Source organism: Macaca nemestrina, chromosome 2 (genome assembly GCF_043159975.1).
Source record: "Macaca nemestrina isolate mMacNem1 chromosome 2, mMacNem.hap1, whole genome shotgun sequence".
In the NCBI taxonomy this organism is placed as follows: domain Eukaryota; kingdom Metazoa; phylum Chordata; class Mammalia; order Primates; family Cercopithecidae; genus Macaca; species Macaca nemestrina.
The window spans coordinates 99,658,585-99,680,708 of record NC_092126.1 but is presented as its reverse complement, the minus strand read 5'-3'; the positions used below and the strand labels follow the sequence as shown (position 1 = coordinate 99,680,708).

General features: G+C 38.7%; 1 protein-coding gene across 1 annotated transcript; it reads right to left on the bottom strand.

Moving 5' to 3' along the window:
* Positions 1-5,019: 5,019 nt before the first annotated feature.
* LOC105480159 (DnaJ heat shock protein family (Hsp40) member B11) lies at positions 5,020-22,123 on the bottom strand. Its single transcript, XM_011738677.3, has 10 exons — positions 21,876-22,123; positions 20,592-20,748; positions 14,899-14,996; positions 13,033-13,165; positions 9,323-9,465; positions 8,753-8,835; positions 8,051-8,108; positions 6,849-6,960; positions 6,234-6,393; positions 5,020-5,478 (listed from the first exon to the last, which is right to left on the bottom strand). Exons 1-10 carry the CDS (start codon positions 21,941-21,943, stop codon positions 5,414-5,416), a joined length of 1,077 nt encoding a protein of 358 aa, XP_011736979.1. The 5' UTR covers positions 21,944-22,123; the 3' UTR covers positions 5,020-5,413.
* Between the last annotated feature and the right edge of the window lies 1 nt (position 22,124).

Here is a 22,124-nt window from a genome sequence, read left to right as displayed (position 1 = left end):
TTAGGTTATCATTAGGCTCTCACCTTGTTTCTTGTGAGACCCTTGCTTTTCTTCTATACCAGTTGCTGAGAAGAATTAGAGGAAGATCCTTGCTCCCACCAATGTCAGCATTTCTTTACCAGAAAACACAGAGGCATTTAACTCATAATTTGAAGCCTTATAGCTTTTTATAATGGCCCTAGTGGTTATACTTTTTATTCAACTGTCTCTGTTTTGTTACAGTTACTCTGCCCACAAAATTTAGTGCAAGACCCCTTGTGATTGTTGTGAGACATCAATTCAAATGACACCGTGATAGCATTATTGTCAAATCATGCTTCCCTCTCAATGCGGTTGAAGAAGCTGGTCCACCCCAACCCTGTTCCTAGAGGTTAAGTTGCTTTTTCCCACTTGAAACATTGTACAACAGCCAAGAGCTTATCTGGTCAGTTTTAATGTGTCCTGCCCCCTCCTAGGGCTTTTTGCAATGACAAACATATAAGAGATGTGAGAACTCTGTGACTTACACACAGTAGGTACCTGGTGTTTTAAGCTCTCTTCCTGAAATGCTCACTGACAATAAAACTATTAAACAGATCAGGATTGAAAACATAGCTTGGTTTTGTGCCAGCAAAGACTCTCTTCTCTCCTTTCCAGATTGACATTGATCCATTAATCAACAGTATGTTCAACAGTAATTAGTAAGTTATGAATCCAACTATGTGCCTCTATTTTATCCCCAGGGGATACCACAAGATGAATCATCAAACACCTTGCTGAAAACATCATCACATTTCCTGTTCTAGTTTAATGTTACCTAACTGGTAGAAAACATAGAAGACTTAATTACATGATCGTTACTTTTTTTTTTTTTTTTTGAGACAGAGTCTCGGTCTGTTACCCAGGCTGGAGTGCAGTGGTGGCGCAATCTTGGCCCACTGCAACCTCTGCCTCCCGGGTTCAAGGGATTCTTCTGCCTCAGCCTCCCGAATATCTGAGACTACAGGCACGTGCCACCAAGCCTGGCTAATTATTGTATTTTTAGTAGAGACAGGGTTTCACCATGTTGGCCAGGCTGGTCTCGAACTCCTGACTTCAGGTGATCCACCCGCCTCGGCCTTCCAAAGTGTTGGGATTACAGGTGTGAGCCACCGCGCTTGGCCTTGTTCTTAATCACCTAGTTTAGCCCCTTGCAGTGGCTTCCATAACTGTTACTAATTGTCAGGAACTATCCCTTAATTTATTATTATTATTTGGCAGAATCAGGCTCCAAATCAAAATCCAGACTGTGTGGAATCTGCCTTGTTTACATTAGAATTAAGGGAGGCTAAGAGAGGAGGGTCATTAAATGCATTATTGAGTTTGCATTGAAAATTATCATTATTATTGTTTTACTTAATATCCTGATTTTTAGTGGCAATAGCTAGAAAATGGCTTTCCAAAAAAAAAGAAAAAAAAGGTCTGGGGCTCCAGAGCCGATAACTCTCACACTATTTTAGCGCCACCTCCACACAAACATCATGCATTGCAGATGGAAGGAAAATTTTAAAAAATCCTAAGCCTTCCAAACCTCAGTTGTGCAACATATATTATTAACTCATTCTTTATTGCCTGTCTGTCCCAAGAGAGGCCTTCCAGTTGTAAATGTCAAATCAACCAACAACTCTATGAAACATGTACTATTATTGTCACCATTTTACAGAGGGAGAAATTAAGGCACAACTAGTAAATGGTAGAACTGGAATTTGAATCTGATCAGTGTGATTCTAGAGCATGTACATGATAACCACTATGGTATATAAAACCTCCCGTTTTGTTTCTATATCCTGTCAAAAAATGATGTTTTCAACATAAAAGGGTAGAGTGAACATCAGTAAGAGGAAATGGAAGCCCAAGAGGGAAGAGGTGACTGATTATAAGAAACACTTTCTTTGAAGGAAATCCTGTCTTCTGGACTGGAGACAATTCCAGAATACTGAGAAAATCACCTAAATGTGAAAGTGAAGATCCCTAGGGTCCAGTATGGGTCCACAAAGAGTAAGTCATATCAGATACACCTAATTTCCTAACAGGTAGTCGTCTAACTGGATTTCAACAAGGTCTCTCAGCATACCTGTGTGGACAAGATAAAGAAATACGGCAGATGCAAAATCAGTTATTTTTATGGAGGTTGATATGACTTTACCCTGATGTTCAGATGATTGTCAATCTGGAGCAGGCTTTCAGTGGCAAAATCTAACTAACAGTTGGCTTCAATTCTTTGGCTAGGGCTTTTATTAACTGTTTAGATGAAAATCTCATGTCTCAGTCAATACAGTGCACAGATAACATCAGGTGGAGAGGCTCATACTGAATGACTGATTTGGAAGATCCCAAAACATGGTAACAGACTGGACCACTAGGCCGACTGAGTTGGGGGGAGGTAACTGAATAGGAGTGAATATGAGGCCCTTTATCCCAAAATACTAGTCAACTTCTGTTGAGTGACCTGGCGCAGGCTGGGCGATACTCTTTAGAGCAGTGCAATCCACAGAAATATAATGTGAACTACATACATAATTAATTAAAATTTCCTATTAGCCAAATTCTAAAAAGTGAAAAAAAAAAAAACCCTCAGGTGAATTTGAGTAATATATCTTGTTTTTAATATCTATTTTATTTCACCAATTATATTCAAAATACTATCATTTAAACATGTAATCAATATAAAATTGAGACATTTTACATTTTTTTAATACTAAGTCTTCAAAATCTAGTGTGTATTTTATGCTTCATAGCACCTCTGTTTGGATGAGCCACATTCCAAGTACTCGATTGCCACATGTGGCTACCAGATTGGACTATGCAGCTCTAGAGGGTTTTCACTGACATTCAGTGTGATGAGACTGCCCCCAAATTATGTCATTCTCAGGCTGGCTGCATTATTAGAGGAACTGTGCTTAAAGTTATACTACTCAGAAATATTTTATTTCTCTTAATGGAATAAGAGAGGGTCAGGGCTCTTTGACATCTAAAATCATGATGGAAGCTGTATAGGTGCCCACTGCCTGTGACCTGTGTCCAACCCTTCACTGTGAGTCCTGGGGCAATTTCAGTGACAAAAATACTAGAATTTAAAAAAGTGAACACTTACCAAATGGTGTCTTCTTCTCTTATCTTTCAGAGTCCTTGGATATCTTTTGTTCATGGTAAAGGTTGCTACTGGAGCCAATAGCAGCTTTTTTTCAAGGAATAGAATAAAATTATCTTTCCATTCCCATTTCTAGTAACACCTGATGGAACTTTTCAGACAGGTTTTAAGTTTCCATATCCTGTTCCCTTTTCAGTGATTTCTGAGCACTAACATCCGTCTAGGATTTGGCAATCCAGCACCTAACCAATAGTGAATGCAGATAAGGGGCAGAAGTATGCGTAAGTGAATAAATCTCTGAATAGCCCAAAAAGATGTTTAAGATGCATAAAAGACCAAGCACAAAAATATCACCCTTCATCGTCTCCATTTTGCAGAGAAAACTGAGGTTAACAGGTTTCCTCAGTGTCATAGCGGTTAAGTCTGATTCCAGGCCAAGCATCCTTTCAGTCTCATTATATAGCTCCCTGGAATGGCTTTTTTCCTTGCAGAACTGAAGACACTATTATCTGTTCTTCCACATTAATTACCTAGCATCCTTCCTCTACAGTGTTTATTTTCCCTTCTTAAGAAAATCTATGGAACTTTAATATAAATCTTTCCAGAATACAAAGTGCCTCAGATAAAGTACTTCAAGCTACCTAAAGTTGAGTCCAATAATGAAAGAATATTCTTAACTCATTAAATCATGACAATCTAGACAATGGATAAGAAGTGACAAAGCCCCATTAAAATTCTTCTTTGTAGGAAACACATTATCCCTATGGGGTCTTTCTCAACAAGACTAGTAGCTCTAGCTCTTAGTATCATGACTGACCCTTGCATATATCTTGGAAAAATGGGGATTAGTAAGTGCAAATAATGATCAAGACTTCGCCTGGGCTAAGATATATAAAGGAAATGATGATGACTCCTAAGAAATGCTCAACTAGAGGCAATTCAGTACATAATGAATCTTACAGGTACAAAAAGTCCACTAAATTTACGTACGTATTTATGTGGTTTCACTTGATGTTTTTTTGTTTTTTTAGGGACAGTCTTGCTCTGTCGCCCAGGCTGGAGTGCAGTGGCACGATCTTGGCTCACTGGAACCTCCACCTCCCAGGTTCAAGCAATTCTCCTGCATCAGCCTCCTGAGTAGCTGGGATTGCAGGCGCCCATCACCACGTCCGGCTAATTTTTGTATTTTTAGTAGAGACAGGGTTTCACCATGTTGGCCAGGCTGATCTCGAACTCCTGATCTTGTGATCCACCCGCCTCAGCCTCCCAAAGTGCTGGGATTATAGGTGTAAGCCACCGCACCTGGTGATTTCTAAGATATGTATAGCCAAAAGCAGGGATGCTGCTGGAACTATGCTGATGTCTAGAAGGCAGCTCTGCACACAATGAATTGAAATACTCACTAGCAGAGACCAAAAGCCCAAAGTACATGAGAAGTAGAGTGTGATGTGACTATACATATGAAAATGAGGGAGATGCAAAAGTCAAATGTACTCATCGCATAGCATCTGAATTGGGTGCCATGAGAAGAGCAAACATAATTTGCAACTCTAAATTCCTTTTCTGGAACCAGTGGTAGTCATTGTTCCTAAACAAACCAAAGGCTTTCTAACCATGAGGTTAACTGAAATCATATACATGAAAGGTGCTTCCTAAACAGTAAAGTGTCCATATCAGATTATTATTCCCAAATTAAATGAGAGAAAATATACTTCCTCAGGGACAATTAGATCTTTGTGTAACCTTCATTCATGGACCCCAATCAACCAGTTTCTTCCAAGCTCCTTTCTAGCAGATGCCGTGTATGTAATTAGGCATGGGGACTGGATCTATATCACTCTTTTGCATGCTTGTGCATCCATCTTGCTTGATGGGAGGACAACCCAAATAGCTCACAGAAGAAACAGGAGTCATGAAAAAAATAACAACAAAATGTATTTAAAAACAGACTTCTCCAGTTGGCATTTTGAATGAAATTGCTAACAACTCCAACCCTCTATGTTGTGTTTCTTTTGCTCCTGGAGTCCTCTTGCAGCTTTAATTCTTGAAACTCAGGCGGCAGCACCAGACATTAAATCCCCAAAGGGAGAGGTATTAGTAAACCTTTTGCTGGTCATTCTTTTCTGAATGCAAATGGACAAATTCTTAAGCCCTCTTATTCATTTCATGATGATCATTAGACAAAAAAAAATTAAGCCAAACTTGCATATTGAAAATAAAAACAAAAACACACACAAAAAAACCCTGTAGATAATAAATATCGCCGATTCACTTATTTTAAACAAAGTCCAATTTTATTCACTGTTAATATCCTTGCAGTCCATTGTATACCTTCTGCACTGACCCTTGTTTCAGTAGCTGTTTGATACCTGAAGAATGAATGAACAAATGACTCCATTAACAAAAAAATGTTACTTTCCTAGTGTTTAAAGAGCATATTTCAAGAAAAGGCTCATAAAAGGCCTTATGACAAACATGGATGTGAATTAAATAACTACCAATCTCCAACATAATCGCATGTAGGTAATCCCACACATGCACATATGTTTCCAGGATGATCCCTTGTCTCTTTTAGGCCCACATACCACATACATGTCCCACAAAGCTCTGCAAAATGAGGAATGAGAAGAGGCAATCAAAAGGGAAAGAAAACTCTTCAGTTAAGTCTCCCATTCCTTCTTCTGTATCCTCTTTTCAGTTTTTACCTCCTTCATTGCTCTCCTTTCTCTTACTATTTAGGACCCCGAGTGGGGCCCTCTTCTCAGCCAGTCATCCTAGACATGCAACCATAAGCTTCTAATCTTTCTATTGTCTACCTCATCTTCCCTTTTACAGAGTGGTCCAGCTCATTTGTTTTAAGGGATTCTGTTTCATTCCCACATACTCTATCACTCCCTAGGTTTCGAAGCACAGCTTACACAGACTTTTGTAACACAAAGATGTAGGATTTTTAACATATCGCCTTTACAAAGTAAGATGAGTTCATTCCTATGTTAGTGTTCTACTAGCATTAATGATTGATGTCTTGATGTCTCATGTCACTGGAGAGTTCTGCTTCTATTGCCACCCTTTTCTCATCACACACACACACACACACACACACACACACACTCATATGCCATACCTTCTCTTGCTTCCTCTGTTAACTGTTCTTTTGGAAAATCCACATCAAAAGTGATTATCAAAGAGCCCTTGATATTATTGTTGTCAAAGTTGGGGAGCCCTTCCCCTTTCTTCCATAGCTTCGCTCCTGGCCTGGTGATCTTATCCCGGGAAATATGTACCTAGGAAACAAAAGGGAATGCACTGCAGCAGGAGCGGTACATCTGAAGTACATCATACAGCTTCTAGTGAGCACTGGTACACAAAGCTAATGTCACAGCTCAGCAAAAAGAAAGAATGAAGGAGCAAAGGAAATATCATTAGGACAATGTCAGTCAAGAACAAAGGATTTTATTAAAGAAGAAAAATCAAACACAAAAACAAGTAAACAAAGAAAGGTTTTCATCAATAGAAACTATAAGGACAAGACTGTCAAAGGCTGTGCAATCCATTCTGAGTAGCTGAAAGGTCTGGCACTGTTATTGCAGGATGCTCAGCAGCAGAGTAAGTACAGACGAAGAATACGACTGAGAAAGGAGTCCCTCTGGTTCTCAATGACTGAAACAGCTGATACATCTCAAAACTACCCACATAAAGGCTTCAAAAGGACGGAGAACAAGTAAATTGGTTTGTTTACCTTGTGACCATCCAAGTGAGTAATATCCATCTCAAAGCCAACCAGCGACTCAACTAATGAGATTGTCACATTTGTGTACAAATCATCTCCTCTCCTTTCAAATATTGGGTGCCTAAAAACAGAATAGGTAAACATCATTAATTTCCACTTTAAGTTCAAAGAGTTGTTAGAAAAATCTTGGAAAAAGGTGAACACCACTCTTTCAAACCATAAACATTTCTTAGACATACGTTTGTGTGTAGTATTAATCGAGAATATAAAGTTGTTTAAGTCTTATTAAATGCTACTGTTAAGGAACACACAATCAGCAAAAGCCAGAGTATAAGTAAAACTATAATCATTAGATTATGGAAGAGAGAAAGAAAGTTTCTGGGGAGATCATCTTCAGAAATGGGTCTACAGAAGTTTCCTGAGCTGGGCTCACAAGACTAAGTTGGCTGTAGAAATGCAGATAAAATGGGTGGAAGGAAGGGGAAATAGAGTGAGAAGGAATTCTGGCAAAGACAAGGAAGGTGTCAGGTTTATTCAGGAAACAACACACGTTCCAGTTTCTCTAAGAAGTGATGATAAAGACAAGGTAGGCAAAGAAGCTGGGGAAAACAACACTGAGATTAAAGAGTGCAGGAAGGAAAAGTCCCAGACAGTGGGCGGCCATTTCTCCCTATTCTGGTGGGAACTCTGTTTTGATGACTCCTTATAGATGCAGAGATATTACTGGTTTCCAAAGCGGTAACAAGAGAGAAATACTAATCAAGAAAGCCGGAGTCCCAGGCAAAATTGTCTAAGCAGCACTTCATGCTGAAGAGAAGCTCACAAAAGAAAAGCTCTCTCTTCACAGAAGCTGCATATTACGTAGAAAGTTCTTTCTATGGCAAAGTCTCCTATTCTTGTATGGTGCCATAGTTCTTCAGCTAAAATCTCAGCTTTGACTCCCTATCTTGTTTGTTTCTCTTTTATAACTCCTTACTTATCAATTCTTTCCTTTCAACATCTTTTGCATTTGTAAGTCCTAAGTAAATAAATAACTGGGGCTCAATCCTAGGGCCCAACCCCAAGCTTTCAGCCTTGTAGAGGAGTTACAAATCATCGTTTAGGGTAATAAGGGTAAGAAACAGAGAAAAAAGTCTCTAACTGCTCTGGTGGCCACCCACACCTCTATAATCTGACTCATCTGAGAAGACCTCTAAAATTAGATAACTTACTTGACAACTTTGATTCGGAACCGTAAATCTCCAGGCTCCCCATCCACATGAGGCTCACCTAGTCAGAGCAGATTACAGCATATTGTAAATCATACGAGTTGAATACCACACATCTATTTGGCAACTGATAATTCTTTTTAATCCACTACTTTGGGCATTGATCTGTCAAATCTGTGGCGGCCGTGTCTCTGCCTGGTTCTATCAAGTTTCAGATTATTAGAAATCATTACCTTTGCCTCAGATACAGCAGTACATAACTTGACCCATTTCCTAAACCAAGAATGATTCACTGGTCTATTGAACCTAAGTCTCAAAGCTTTTTTTTTTTATTTTTAGAGTTTTAAACTTAAGTCTAAAGGTGAGGTCCTGAGAACATCTTATTAATGCCAACTAGAGTTACATATCTTCTTTCATTGCTGAGTTAAAATTCACTAAGGTCTGAACACCCTAAATTTTGAGAAAACTATTAGGTTACCTCATAATAACTTTTGGCCATGACATTCAAAGGATAAACGGTAATGCTACTGCTTCAGGTAAACAAAAAGTTTTGTATATCCTAAAATTGGCTGAAGGGTATTGGAAATTATATATGCATTTACTATGTGAACATTAAGATGGAGCAAGGCAGGGATGAGAGGTATTCACAAACAAGCAGAGAGCAGAAAGTTATGACAATAAAAAAATCAAATATCAATATTTTACCTTCTCCAATAAAGGGGTACTCCATGCCGTCTCTCACCCCAGGCTCTATTTCTACTTCCAGCGTTCGTTCTTCATTCACTAGTCTGAGGTACAGACAATTAAAAGAGGAGAAAAATAATGAAAATATAAACAAAACATCAGATATATATATAAAGTTTTATCTATTTTATCAGAGCTTTTTCTTGGAAGACTATAGTGTGCCTCTACTTGACAAAACTATCTGATAAATCTTTTACACCTTCTATATGCTAAAATCCAGGGTGAAGCTACTATACATTATATAAACATATAAGGCTGCTCTAATAGTACAAGAAGGAAGAAAATGAAGCATTAATACTTGTTGAAAATATATCAGAAATAAAGGGCACTGCTTGTTAGTTCAGAAACATAAAAGGAGATATTTATAAGAAATACTTCAGAAAAAAATGTACATTTTTTTGCTCTATCCTTTTGCAGAACATGGCAGTGGGGAGGGGACAGAAAAGGATCTAATATGGACCATTAGCGTTTGACTAGATAAAAGAAATTAACAAGTGTTTCTTGGTAGAACAAAGAAGGTGCTTCACTTACTTGACATTAGGGCATTCATCGCAGACCACCTCCTGGGTCATTTGGAAGCGCCCAGGGCCCAGCTGGGTGGTCCGCATCTCTTGCCGGCAATTGCACTTCCGTTTGCCAGGAGCCTGCCTTGCCACAGGTTTGTTTCTAACTACCTAGGAAGTGCATAAACAACATCAGCTTCTCTCTTGTGTAAAATAGGCTTTTGTTTCCTCAACTGATCAAGGCTCTGCACATATGCCTGGACTGAAACTTCCCCTTCTCTGGCAATCTATCCCTCAGAGATCTAAAGTTGACAAAACTCTTTGAAGAGTACAAATCAGGCCCCAAACAGGAATGAAGCAAACACATACTTAAATGACTCAAATTCTAAAGCTGGAGAAGTAGAGACGGGAGTAAGAAAACAAGAGAACCGAAAAATAAAGTGTATGATATCAGCATTTCTAAGCCACAATTAAATGCTACTGAGTTAAAGTAGTTCATGTAATGATTATCTTTTAAGAAATCCAAGCTGTGTAAAGCATAACCCATGAGGAACAATCACCGCCTTCAAAACCTGGTATGTGGCTACCATCCAATCCTCTGATTAACCTAATGAAAATGTCTCCTTATTTCAGGAAACTCAATCTAGGACTATTTCTGGAGCTATCTCCATTCAGATACTTTAACACATAGGAAGAGAAACAATGACCATCTCTTTGTACTTGACTGCAATCAAACATTCTGATCCCTCTAAGAATGTAAAATTGATATATATGCAGAAATGTATTCCTAGTTTTGCCTGTTTAATTAGTCAAACATCTAATCACAAGGTATGTGCTCATGCAGCAGAATGATGAATGCTTGGAGAAAAATCCCTTAAAGCCTACCAACACATGAAAGGCCCAGGTCAACAGAGTAAATATAGCAACAATAACAGTAATCAGAGCAAACACTTTATAGCACTTACTACATGCCACGCAATGTGCCAAACACTTTTACATATTCATTTAATCCTCACAACTGTATGAGATGGGTACTGTTATTATCCCCATTTTACAGATGAGGTAACAGAAGTATAGAAAGGTTAAGTAACATGACCAAGGCCACATGACTAATACACGGCAGAGCCAGGATTCTAAACTAGGCAGTCTAGCTGCAAAGTCCATGCTTCTTAACTATTGTGCTATCCTATTTCTCAAGGTATTTTTTTTTCTTTAAAAAATAATTTATATACAGAAGGAGCAGGATTGAATAAAAGGAAAAGAATTTAACATGGGGTTATTGAAACAGCAAAGCCACTTACAGCCTTTAGAATAGTCGGATTAAAAAAGAGTTTGTTCGGGAACACACTAACAGCAAAAAGTGATGTCTACTGTGTATTAGTGACAACTGCAGAACAGGCTTGGAAGGGAACATGGGTGCTAATTAGGCTCACCTCTTTCCTCCCATCTAAACAATCTCACTGGTTTATGAATATTTTTAATGCCCTTTTCTCCTGCAGCCTGAACAGTATTACAAGTCAGTTGCATCTTCTGTGATTTTCTACGTCTCTTCTTTCCATTATTCAGAGAAGCAGCTACAACTAAGAAGAATACACTTCTTGTCAAAATGGCACATATGCACAGGCTACCGGCTGTCTCCTCCAGTAGCTTGGAAAAACTACAAGAAAACATGGATTCCAGGAAACAGTAACTACAACACAGAATATATGAGAAAATCCCACAGATAGAGGGCTGTTTTGAACTGTTTCCCCTGACTGCAGAGAACAAAAAGACTCCAGACAGCAAACAAAACAAAAAACACCCCAAGAAACCAAACAAAACACAGTTAAAACCAGTGGGCCAGGGCTCAGCCCACGATGCTCTACAGGGAAAGGTAGTTGCTGGTACCCATAAGGGAATATCAGCTCAAAGGCCAAGACAGCTAGATACCTGAGAAGGTCAATCATCTGCCCCACAAAAGACAACAAACTGAGTAACACATATATTTTAAGCAATTGTACTTTGTCTAAAAAAAGATTAGACAGACCAAGAACTTAAAACAAGCACGATAATACTTAAGGAGGTAAGGCATTAGTAAAATGATATAGAGTAAGAAATAATGCAAGAATCAAGTAGAAATATTATGCATAAAAATATGAGTTGAAATTAAAACACAGCAGATGGGTTGTTACTAGAATGGATATAGCTGAAGACTGAAGTAGTAAGCTAAGAGATCAAAATGAGGTACCTCCCAGAAGGAAGCAGTGAAGGATAAAGAAACATAATTTATTTTTCATATTTAAAAGAAAAGAGCAGACAGAAGTAGAAGTGATAAAAGAATTGTAAAAAATTATGAGACATATTTTCCAGAATTTAAAAAAGATGAATAACCTCATATTAAAAGATCCCAGAGTTTTAGCAGAAAATATAGGTGAACAGCTTTCTTATTTTAAAATTTTTTTTCAGATATAAGTTTCAGTTATGTTGTCCAGGCTAGAGTACAGTGGCTATTCACAGATGCAATCATAGGACATGACAGCCTCAAATTCCTGGCCTCAAGCGATCCTCCCACCTCAGCCTCCTTAGTAGTTGACAAGTGTGCTCCACTGCACACAGCTGCTTTCTTATTTTAGAAAAAACAATTTCTTTAACAAGACACAAAAACTAACCATTAAAGACTGACAGATTTGATCACATTAAAATTAATTAGTTCTGTTTGCTGAAAATTGAAATAAATCTTAAACATAATGAAAAGACAAGTTACAAACACATAGGCTATATTTGCATTACATACAGCCAACAAAGAATTAGCAGCAAGAGTGAAGTACTCTTAGAAATCAGTAAGAAAGAGGCAAAAGAATGAACAGGCATTTCACAAGAGAGGAAACAAATATGGCCAATAAACACAGGAAGAGATGCTGATCCTAATTGGTAACTTAAAAAAATGTAAAACAAGACCATAATGAGATAATATTTTATACCCATTTGATGGGCAAAAATTAAGAAGTCTAATAATTCCAAGTATTAGTGAGGCAGTGAATCTATAGGATCTCATAAATTGCACGTAGAAGCGTCAGGACAATCAATTTCAAAAACAGTACAGTATTAGCTTGTAAAAATGAACATTGGTTCATATTACCCAGCAATTCTACTCTCAAGCATATCCACCTAAGAGATATTCTTGTTTATCTGAACCTGGATATATGGATTAAAAAGTTCATAAAAGTACTGTTTGGAATTAAATAAAACTGGAAGAAACAAAAATGCCTATTAATAAATTATGGTCACAATATAGCAATAAGCAACACGGGTGAATCCTAGTAACATAATAGTGAGTGAAAATAACCAGTCTCAGGAAATAATGAATAAAATACCATTTCTAAAAAATCAAAAACAATATAATAAACAATACATTATTCAGGTATTCATATATACATGATAAAATAAGAATGGCAAAAGAAAAATAAAGACATAATTCAATACAGTAGTTACCTCTGAAGGGAGGCAGGGTAATGGAACAGAGAAGTAGCATGTAGGCAGATTAAGTCATGGTAATGTTTTACTTAGTTCTTAGGCTGGGTGATAAAACAATGACATCACTGTATCATGAACCAAGGATTATAATTAATTCAATTTTGTGCATTTGATCACTCCCTCTTACCCTCAAAAAGACAGAGAAGGTACATATAAGCCTCTTATTCTTAGTCAAAAGTACAAGTTCTGGGAGTCAATATGAACAGCTATATTGTTTGAACTTACTTCCACAAAATTTCCTGCATATACTTCTTCCAAAGTGACTTCTAGATCTACAATAATATCACTTCCTCTTGGAATATTTCTGTCTTGCTGACGAGGGGTTCCTCCAAACATGAAACCAAAATCCCCAAAGAAGCTAAAGGTAAGTGCAAAATCATCAGGAAAAAAAAATCAAGACTCCATGTTTCACAATTAACTCATTTTCTTTACATTGATAAACTATTGTTTCTACCAATGCATTGTGCAAAACTACAAGGTATTTTTTAATACAATGGAGTCATACATCATACATCATTTTAAATTTATATACTATCAACCATATTGTAACTATATGGTCCCTTACTACAAAAAAATTCACTTTTTAATACAATATAGCCCATACATATAGTACAGTACATACACACACAGTATGCCAATGAATTCAATGTTGGACCCAACCAATGAAATAATAATCTTTCAATATTGGGAAAAATCTGAAGACGGTGGACTTATTGAGAAAGAGTACAGTATACACAAACTTGTGTAATGCTAAACTTAATGGTTAGTTTAAGAAATTTTTATCAGTAATTTTAATATATGTAGTGTTCCCTTTACATGCTTTTTAGAAGTGAACTTGTTGAAAGAAGCTACTGTTCTGCACAAAAATCTTGAGTATGTAATTAAATAAGCTAAAAAAGCACCAGCCTTAGTAAAATCCTAGTGCTTAAGGAGAAGGAAGTTCTAGCCTCTATAAGACCCAAACTAATTTTTGTAAGTCACAAAAGAGTAACTTGAGATCAACAAAGAGGGTGACCTTCAATCCTACAGGTGGTTTAATCTAATGTTAATTTTTGGTGTTATTAAGAAGCCTCAGATATTAGCACAGCGATGATGATAACTATATAACTCTCTCTCCCACCAACCAACTCAGGTGAATGAATTCCCTGAATCTTAAATAAAGGCAAGGAGAGAGAACAGCGTGGGGGCTGGGGAAGCTTTTCCTCTTTCTGGTATCTCCTAGGGATCACTTCAGACAGCCCAATTGATCCTGGGGGGAGAAAAGATGTCCTAATCATGTTACTCACACATCTTTACAGGCCCTAAACATCTACTCCCCCACCCCAGGCCCTCCAGCCAAGCACTAAATGGTGGTAACTACTGTATGCAACAGCGATTCTTACTTCTTTTGGGGAAGGGTTCACAGAACCCTTTGAGAATCTGAAGAAAACAATGAACTCTCCCCATAAAAATGCAGATTCAAACATCTTTTTGTTTATAATTTCAGACCTGAAACCCCAGATTAAGGTCTCTTAGTATATGTAATAATCAGGGAATGTGGAAATTCAAATGCTCAATAAAGAGAGGTTCAAAGAGTGAGGAGGAAAGGTGTTTATTATTCCAACCACCCAGCACTCCCAGAAAGCAAGAGATAAAGGTCCTCTACCATAATTCCTTCCCCTAATGCTGGTTATTATAATCACCCTCACTTGTTGATAGGATGAGAGAGAGAGGCAGTTCTGGGTATGGGAGTAGGAATTTTTCTATCTCTGCTAACAATAATTTTGCTCATTAAGTGGTTTGCAGATTCCAAGATAGCAAGTAGGCAAGGATGAACTGGTTTCCAACACAGGTCCCCACCGCGAATTCTCAGCATGGATTTAACTGATATGGTTGGCTAGATGGAATGTCTTTTCAACGCCATCCATCTTTCCTGAAGGTTTGTGAAAATAGAAGACTATCTTCCCACAGGGAGGACAATAATTGATCTTTGGATCAGCTAACTTGTACTGTTCATCGAAAGCTTCTGAACTAGGGAATGAGAGGAATTCTTTAATCGCTAAGTGACCCTCTCTCAGACACTAACACATTGCAGATGGGTGAATTACTCACTGTGAAAAAATGTCTCCATGGGAGCTCTGATGGCCATCCTTTAATCCTTCTTCACCATAAGTATCGTACTGTTTCCGTTTCTCACTATCTGACAGAACCTGGGGATAAAAACCAGTGGAGAAAAAGATCACAAGCTGGTAATATCCAGTTAAGGCACAGTCATATTTATGTTTGTTTTTACTTTGACAATGGGTCTAAAATTCTAACAGAATGTAGTTTCCATTATGTACTGTATTAAGGCATATTTACAAAGTTATTTTCTCTAAGACTAAATTCTTTGATGCATTGTTCATTCCACATTGCTCAATTCATGTTTTTAAGTTAAAGTTGTCAAAACTCGCCTAGTCACTAAAAAATAATACCTGAGATTAGTAATGCAGCTGTGAAGGTCAGAGTGGTAACAGGAAAGAGGTAAGATGGATTCCTCAGGTTTACTTCCCATGCAGTTTGACTCTGGTGCTTATGCTGTTAACTACTATACTGCCTTCAAAACAACTTGGCCCCGCAGGTCTACAACACCCCCTACCCAACACACACACACACACACCCCCACACCCACACCCCCACACAGAATTTCTGTCCCATAGGATCCCTGAGGTGTTGAAAGAAAGGACTCCAACAGCTCTTGGGTTCACCTGGGTATAACTCACTGTTTCAGTTCCAGTGCTTCAAAACAACTTGGCCCCACAGGTCTACAACACTCCCTACCCAACACACGCACAAGCACACGCACACACACACACACACACACACACAGATGCACGTATTAGGAGATTGTCAAGTCAAGGAAATCAAATGACAGGCCCTCCAGAGAGGTCTATACTGATATCTTTTCCTCCTCCTTTTTTCATTTTTTGGTGTATGTAGAAATCCATTTGTGGAAGAATGCTGCCCGCCTTTTATACATATATATGTATAAAATAAGAATGGCAAAAGAACAATAAAGACATAATTCAATACAGTAGTTACCTGTGAAGGGAGGCAGGGTAATGGAACAGGGAAGTGGCATGTACACAGATTAAGTCATGGTAATGTTTTACTTAGTTCTTAAGTTGGGTGATAAAACAATGACATCAGTGTATCATGAACCAAGGATTATAATTAATTCAATTTTGTGCATTTGATCACTCCCTCTTACCCTCAGAAAGACAGAGAAGGTACATATAAACCTCTTATTCTTAGTCAAAAGTACAAGTTCTGGGAGTATATGTAGATACGTAGAATGAAGCAAACACATACTTAAATGACTCAAATTCTAAAGCTGGAGAAGTAGAGACAGGAGTAAGAAAACAAGAGAACCGAAAAATAAAGTGTATGATATCAGCATTTCTAAGCCACAATTAAATGCTACTGAGTTAAAGTAGTTCATATAATGATTATCTTTCAAGAAATCCGAGCTGTATAAAGCATAACCCCTGAGGAACAATCACCGCCTTCAAAACCTGGTATGTGGCTACCATCCAATCCTCTGATTAACCTAATGAAAATGTCTCCTCATTTCAGAAAACTCAATCCAGGATTATTTCTGGAGCTATCTGCTCTTAATTTTCTTTTAAATATAAAAAATAAATTATGTTTCTTTATCCTTCACTGCTTCCTTCTGGGAGGTACCTCATTTTGATCTCCTAGCTTACTACTTCAGTCTTCAGCTATATCCATTCTAGTAACAACCCATCTGCTGTGTTTTAATTTCAACTCATATTTTTATGCATAATATTTCTACTTGATTCTTGCATTATTTCTTACTCTATATCATTTTACTAATGCCTTACCTCCTTAAGTATTATCATGCTTGTTTTAAGTTCTTGGTCTGTCTAATCTTTTTTAGGCAAAGTACAATTGCTTAAAATATATGTGTTATTCAGTTTGTTGTCTTTTGTGGGGCAGATGATTGACCTTCTCAGGTATCTAGCTGTCTTGGCCTTTGAGCTGATATTCCCTTATGGGTACCAGCAACTACCTTTCCCTGTAGAGCATCGTGGGCTGAGCCCTGGCCCACTAGTTTTAACTGTGTTTTGTTTGGTTTCTTGGGGTGTTTTTTGTTTTGTTTGCTGTCTGGAGTCTTTTTGTTCTCTGCAGTCAGGGGAAACAGTTCAAAACAGCCCTCTATCTGTGGGATTTTCTCTGGGAGTATATGAAGTATATGTATATGTGTATATCTATATATATACACACACACACATATATATATACATGTTTAAGTTTGTAATGTCCTGAGTTTGAAATGCAGAGAAAGTAATAAGTGAAAATACTCTATGAAGGTTATTTAAGGTCAATTTCATTGCTTGAAATAATTCTTGAAGTTTTAAGTTTCAGTGAATTACATACACAATCATGACTATATGCTTCCTCTCTGTATAATATTAAAGAATGTAACAACAAAATAAGCTTCCATCCTTTTCGAAATTTGTCTTCAACATGCAAAAATTCTCTTTTATTTAGAGCAATCTGATATATATGCACATATATACTTGTGAAAATTAAATGGCTTTAAAATCTTCCTTTGATATTTATAAACTCCTACTTAGACAAGAGGCTGAAGGAGAGAGTTATTTCAAAACCATACTCACGGTGGCCCAGAAAAAGAGAGGTTCAAAGTAGATGGGGCTTGTTGACTTAAAAGAAAGGCATATTCACACAGTTTTGGCTTAGGGCCCAAATGAAGTGTTAGGAGTCATGGCAAAAAATGTATTAACATTTAAGATATCCTTGAAAGGATAAATAGAAATTGAATATACAAGAGAGTGAACATTCTTAAAAGCGAAGGCCAATGGGTTATTCCAGAAGTGACCACAGTACTTGATTAAAGCCACTATGATAGAAAAAGGGAGAGGAAAGAATGTTTTCACAAATATCTTTAGAAAATAGGTATTTTGGGGAAGCAGAAATGGGCACAGCTAACTTAAAAAAAAAAACAAACCCTTATTATTATCTGGATCTCCAATATTTTCACTTTTAGTCTACTTCTCTGATCTGATCTTGGAAAAGAAATGAACCCTGCATTTGAGACTATAAAAGACACCATTTCAAAACCCCCAAAGACTAGTTTTAAGTCAGTTTCTTTTTAGACATCAGAGGCTTCTGTAATAACCCCCTAAAAACTACTCATGAAGTCATTTATTATCATTCACTTCCTCCTCACTTTTCTTCCACCAAGGAATGCAATTTTATTCCATGGTCTTGGAAACTATTTTAAAAGAAAAAAGGTTTTTAGTTGATTGGCCAACCAATACACAGATTCTCAAGTAATTAAAATGCCAGCAGTAATCTTAGCTCTGTAGAGAAAACAAATTTGTATTCACAAAAGATTCTTCCTAACTGTACTCGGATTCTAATTTGCGAACACTAATTTACCTAAGACTAAAGGCAATCAAGCTTGAATGATAAAAAGAAAAAAGAAATTTAAACTAGTGGCTAAAAGGGTTGTTATAGTTAAATAAGCCATAATTTCATGATTGGCCTTTGTATAGTCTGCCTAGGTCATGGATAAAGAACATGAAGATTCTTTAGAGAGCATGGTAAATTCAGCTTCCCTAGAAAATGTTTTTGAGTATTGGGTTCCTAGCAAACAAGGGGAATATTCATGGAAAATACAGTACAAAATATGGAATCCATATTATCAACAAGAAACAAAATATTACATATAATTTAGGACAGGCCATCAGACTTCTGGAGTTTATTTATGTGCCTCCGGTTAAGAATTTCTGTCCCTTGGCCAGGCACGGTGGTTCATGCCTATAATACCAGCACTCTGGGAGGCTGAGGCAGTCGGATCAGGAGGTCAGGAGATCGAGACCATCCTGGCTAACACGGTGAAACCCTGTCTCTACTAAAAATACAAAAAATTAGCCGGGTGTGGTGGTGCATGCCTGTAGTCCCAGCTACTCGGGAGGCTGAGGCAGGAGAATGGCGTAAATCCCAGGAGGCAGAGCTTGCAGTGAACGGAGATTGTGCCACTGCAGTCCAGCCTGGCAGACAGAGCGAGACTATGTCTTAAAAAAAAAAAAAGAGAATTTCTGTCCCATAGAATCCCTTAAGGTATTGAAAGAAAAAGGACCCCAACAACTCTTGGGTTCACCTGGGTATAACTCACTGTTTCAGTTCCATTGTTTCTTTTTTTTTTTTTTTTTTGTTTTGAGACAGAGTCTCGCTCTGTCGCCCAGGCTGGAGTGCAGTGGCCTGATCTCAGCTCACTGCAAGCTCCGCCTCCCGGGTTTACGCCATTCTCCTGCCTCAGCCTCCCGAGTAGCTGGGACTGCAGGCGCCCGCCACCTCGCCCGGCTAGTTTTTTGTATTTTTTAGTAGAGACGGGGTTTCACGGGGTTAGCCAGGATGGTCTCGATCTCCTGACCTCGTGATCCGCCCGTCTCGGCCTCCCAAAGTGCTGGGATTACAGGCTTGAGCCACTGCGCCCGGCCTCCATTGTTTCTTTAATCTAAGAGATCTTGGGATTCCTTCCTTTCAAGGTTTATGTCTTCCTAAAATACTTTTCAATTTGTTTTTAGCCTTCTCAATATATAAGAATTTAAACTTAAATTCGGGAGTTTTAGCTCTATGACTTTTAGTTCAACTAATTTTTTTCTGTGTCCATTTAGAAAATGAGAATAAAAATATGCCTAGCTCTAATGTATTTCCTGGTGTCCTAGTGAAGGTTAAATGAGATGATACAAATGGAGAGTGTTTTGGTCCCCAGATTAGAGGTTGGAAAATCAAATTAAAACTGTGCTTTGTTTGATCTACGTAAAAAAGAAATTTAACTGAATTAGTTACCAACATTTTTACAAGCAGAACTTATATAAAAGTCTAGATTTTCAACTTTTCTGGAAAAATTAAATCATCTAGGAACATACTGTTTGCATTACTATGACAAAAACTGGCTAGGGTTGAGGTAACAGCTGCTCCCTTGAAATGGGGCCAGAAGGCTTCAATTTGTCAAAGCCCTCAACAATCCTTATTGCTTCCCAACATGGAGGCAGAATATCTGCTGTCATGTTTTAATTTATACCTGCCCTGCATGTTATTTGTCTAGTTCATATGAACATGTAGGTTTGCAACTCTCATGAAGGCTTTCTTTTTATTTTTGGTCTAGCTCCCAAACTGACTGACTGACAGACCAATCAGTTGATCTACTTATTAATCTACCAATCTTTCATTTATTCTTTTGCAGCATTATTCTCCTTCTTAAAATAAATATTAATATCAAAAGGCAGAAAATGGTATCTACTAACATGAATGTAATATCTAGTACAATACAGTATCAAGTACTACTTTCACTTTCATCTACCATCTACTTTTAAATAAAAGTGACCTGGGCTGGGCGTGGTAGCTCACACCTGTAATCCCAACACTTTGAGAGGCCGAGGCGGGCGGGTCACTTGAGGTCAGGAGTTCGAGACCAGCCTGGCCAACATGGTGAAACCCTGTCTCTACTAAAAATACAAAAATTAACCAGGCGTGGTGACATGCACTTGTAATCCCAGCTACTCGGGAGGCTGAGGTGGGAGAAGTGCTTGAACCGGGGAGGCGGAGGTTGCAGTGAGCAGAGATTGCACCACTGCACTCCAGCCTAGGCAATAAAGTGAGACTCAGTCTCTAAATAAATATATGTGAGCTGAAAAGAGTATTTCTCTGTATTGTATATTTTTTCTAGAGCTACAGATTTTATTTGTTCTTTATCACTTTTCCTGACTCACCTCATAAGCAGCACCCAGATCCTGGAATTTCTCCTGGGCTTGTGGATCATCAGGGTTCCGGTCGGGATGAAGCTGCAGGGCTAGTTTCCTATAGGCCTTTTTAATATCCTTTATAGAGGCACTTCGAGGCACCCCCAAGATCTTATAGAAGTCTCGTCTGGGAAGTAGAGGGAGAGAATACTTCATCAGAGTTACATGTTACATTTTTAAAAGTAAAAGATATATTTTTCCTCTACATTTAGGTTTGTATCTGAGCAAAGAGGTACGAAAGTGAACGTTTATGTGACACATATACACACAAAGAATGACTAAAAAGAGAACACCAGAATTTGTAATGAATCTTATATATTGAAGTAATCACAGTAAGAAGCTACATACTTCTTTTTAGATTATTCAAAACATCTGTGGCATCTTCTTTCAGAACCACCTTCAGTCAAGAAAACCACTTCCTTATTTTATGGACTCATGTTATCTTTAGGCAATAACCATATAATCAAATTAACTCTTCCCCCCTTTCTCTACATTTGCTCCAAATGATTTTGACTTTTCTAAAAGTCAAATAACACTCTCAAGGGATGATTTTCCTTATTTAAAAAGATTATGCCACATAAATGTCCTAACAGTAGCATTGCCAGAATGTTAAAGACGAAGCAACTTAAGACAATAAATAGCTCAAGAAGCTGGGAAGCACAAGGGCTCTCCAAAGGGTCTTCTTGTTCCCCTCCCCATCCAATTTCCTTCAGTCCCAACTCGGCCTGGCATCATCCACCTACTTTAATGTCAGCCCCCCAATGGCTCTTCGCAGGCTTGGCATAGAGAGCATCGTCCGCTTCTCCAGCTCAGCGGGGCACAGCAACCCACCTCTTTGATCAAACAAACGTCCATCCCCCCAACCTCAGCCTAGCACTGTCACTACCTTTCCTTACAGTCAGGCATCCCTCTTTCTTCCCCCAGCTCTACGTGACAGTGCTCCAGCTCACAACCACCTTCTTTCCCTCATCCCCCAAATGCCGTTGGCAATGCATCCAACTCCCACTCCTCCGGGCAAATCTAGCTCTACCAAAGACCTTCTCTGGACCTAACGCCTTCTCACTGGTGTCACCTACGGTTCGCTTCTCACCCCACTAGTCTGGCCCATACTACCCCTTCCTCCGCCACCCCGCCAACCCACAGCGATGCCCCTCTCCACTCCCTCAGTCTGGCAATACCACTTCCCCCACCCCCTCCCACCCCCTAGCAAAGGCTGACCCCGGGCCCCGCTGTCTGCGAGTGCCTATTCCTCACCCGGCAATCACGGCCCCGATGAGGTACAGTAGCAACAGGCAAAAGGTGCTCAGGTTCTGCGGAGCCATGGTTCCTCTGTCCCGGGTCTTGTCCCACACACTCCTCACAGCCTCCTCCGCCGCCGCGTCGGCTCGCCAGCCCACCCAGCCCTGTGAGGCGCCTCACACCGGGGGGCGGGGGGGTCTCCTCCTTGGTCCGCAGAGACAGCTAGCTAGCCCCCTCCTCTTCCAGTCCACTTCCCGGGAGTCC

What these genes read in the sequence shown, in the direction of transcription:
- LOC105480159 (XM_011738677.3), bottom strand. Translation starts at nt 21,943, where the DNA reads ATGGCTCCGCAGAACCTGAGCACCTTTTGCCTGTTGCTACTGTACCTC. An exon ending in ATGCAGGAAATTTTGTGGAA is followed by an intron (nt 9,466 to 13,032) that starts GTAAGTTCAAAC and finishes TGCACTTCCTAG; the next exon opens with GTAGTTAGAAACAAACCTGT. An exon ending in CTCACTTGGATGGTCACAAG is followed by an intron (nt 6,394 to 6,848) that starts GTAAACAAACCA and finishes TTTGTTTCCTAG; the next exon opens with GTACATATTTCCCGGGATAA.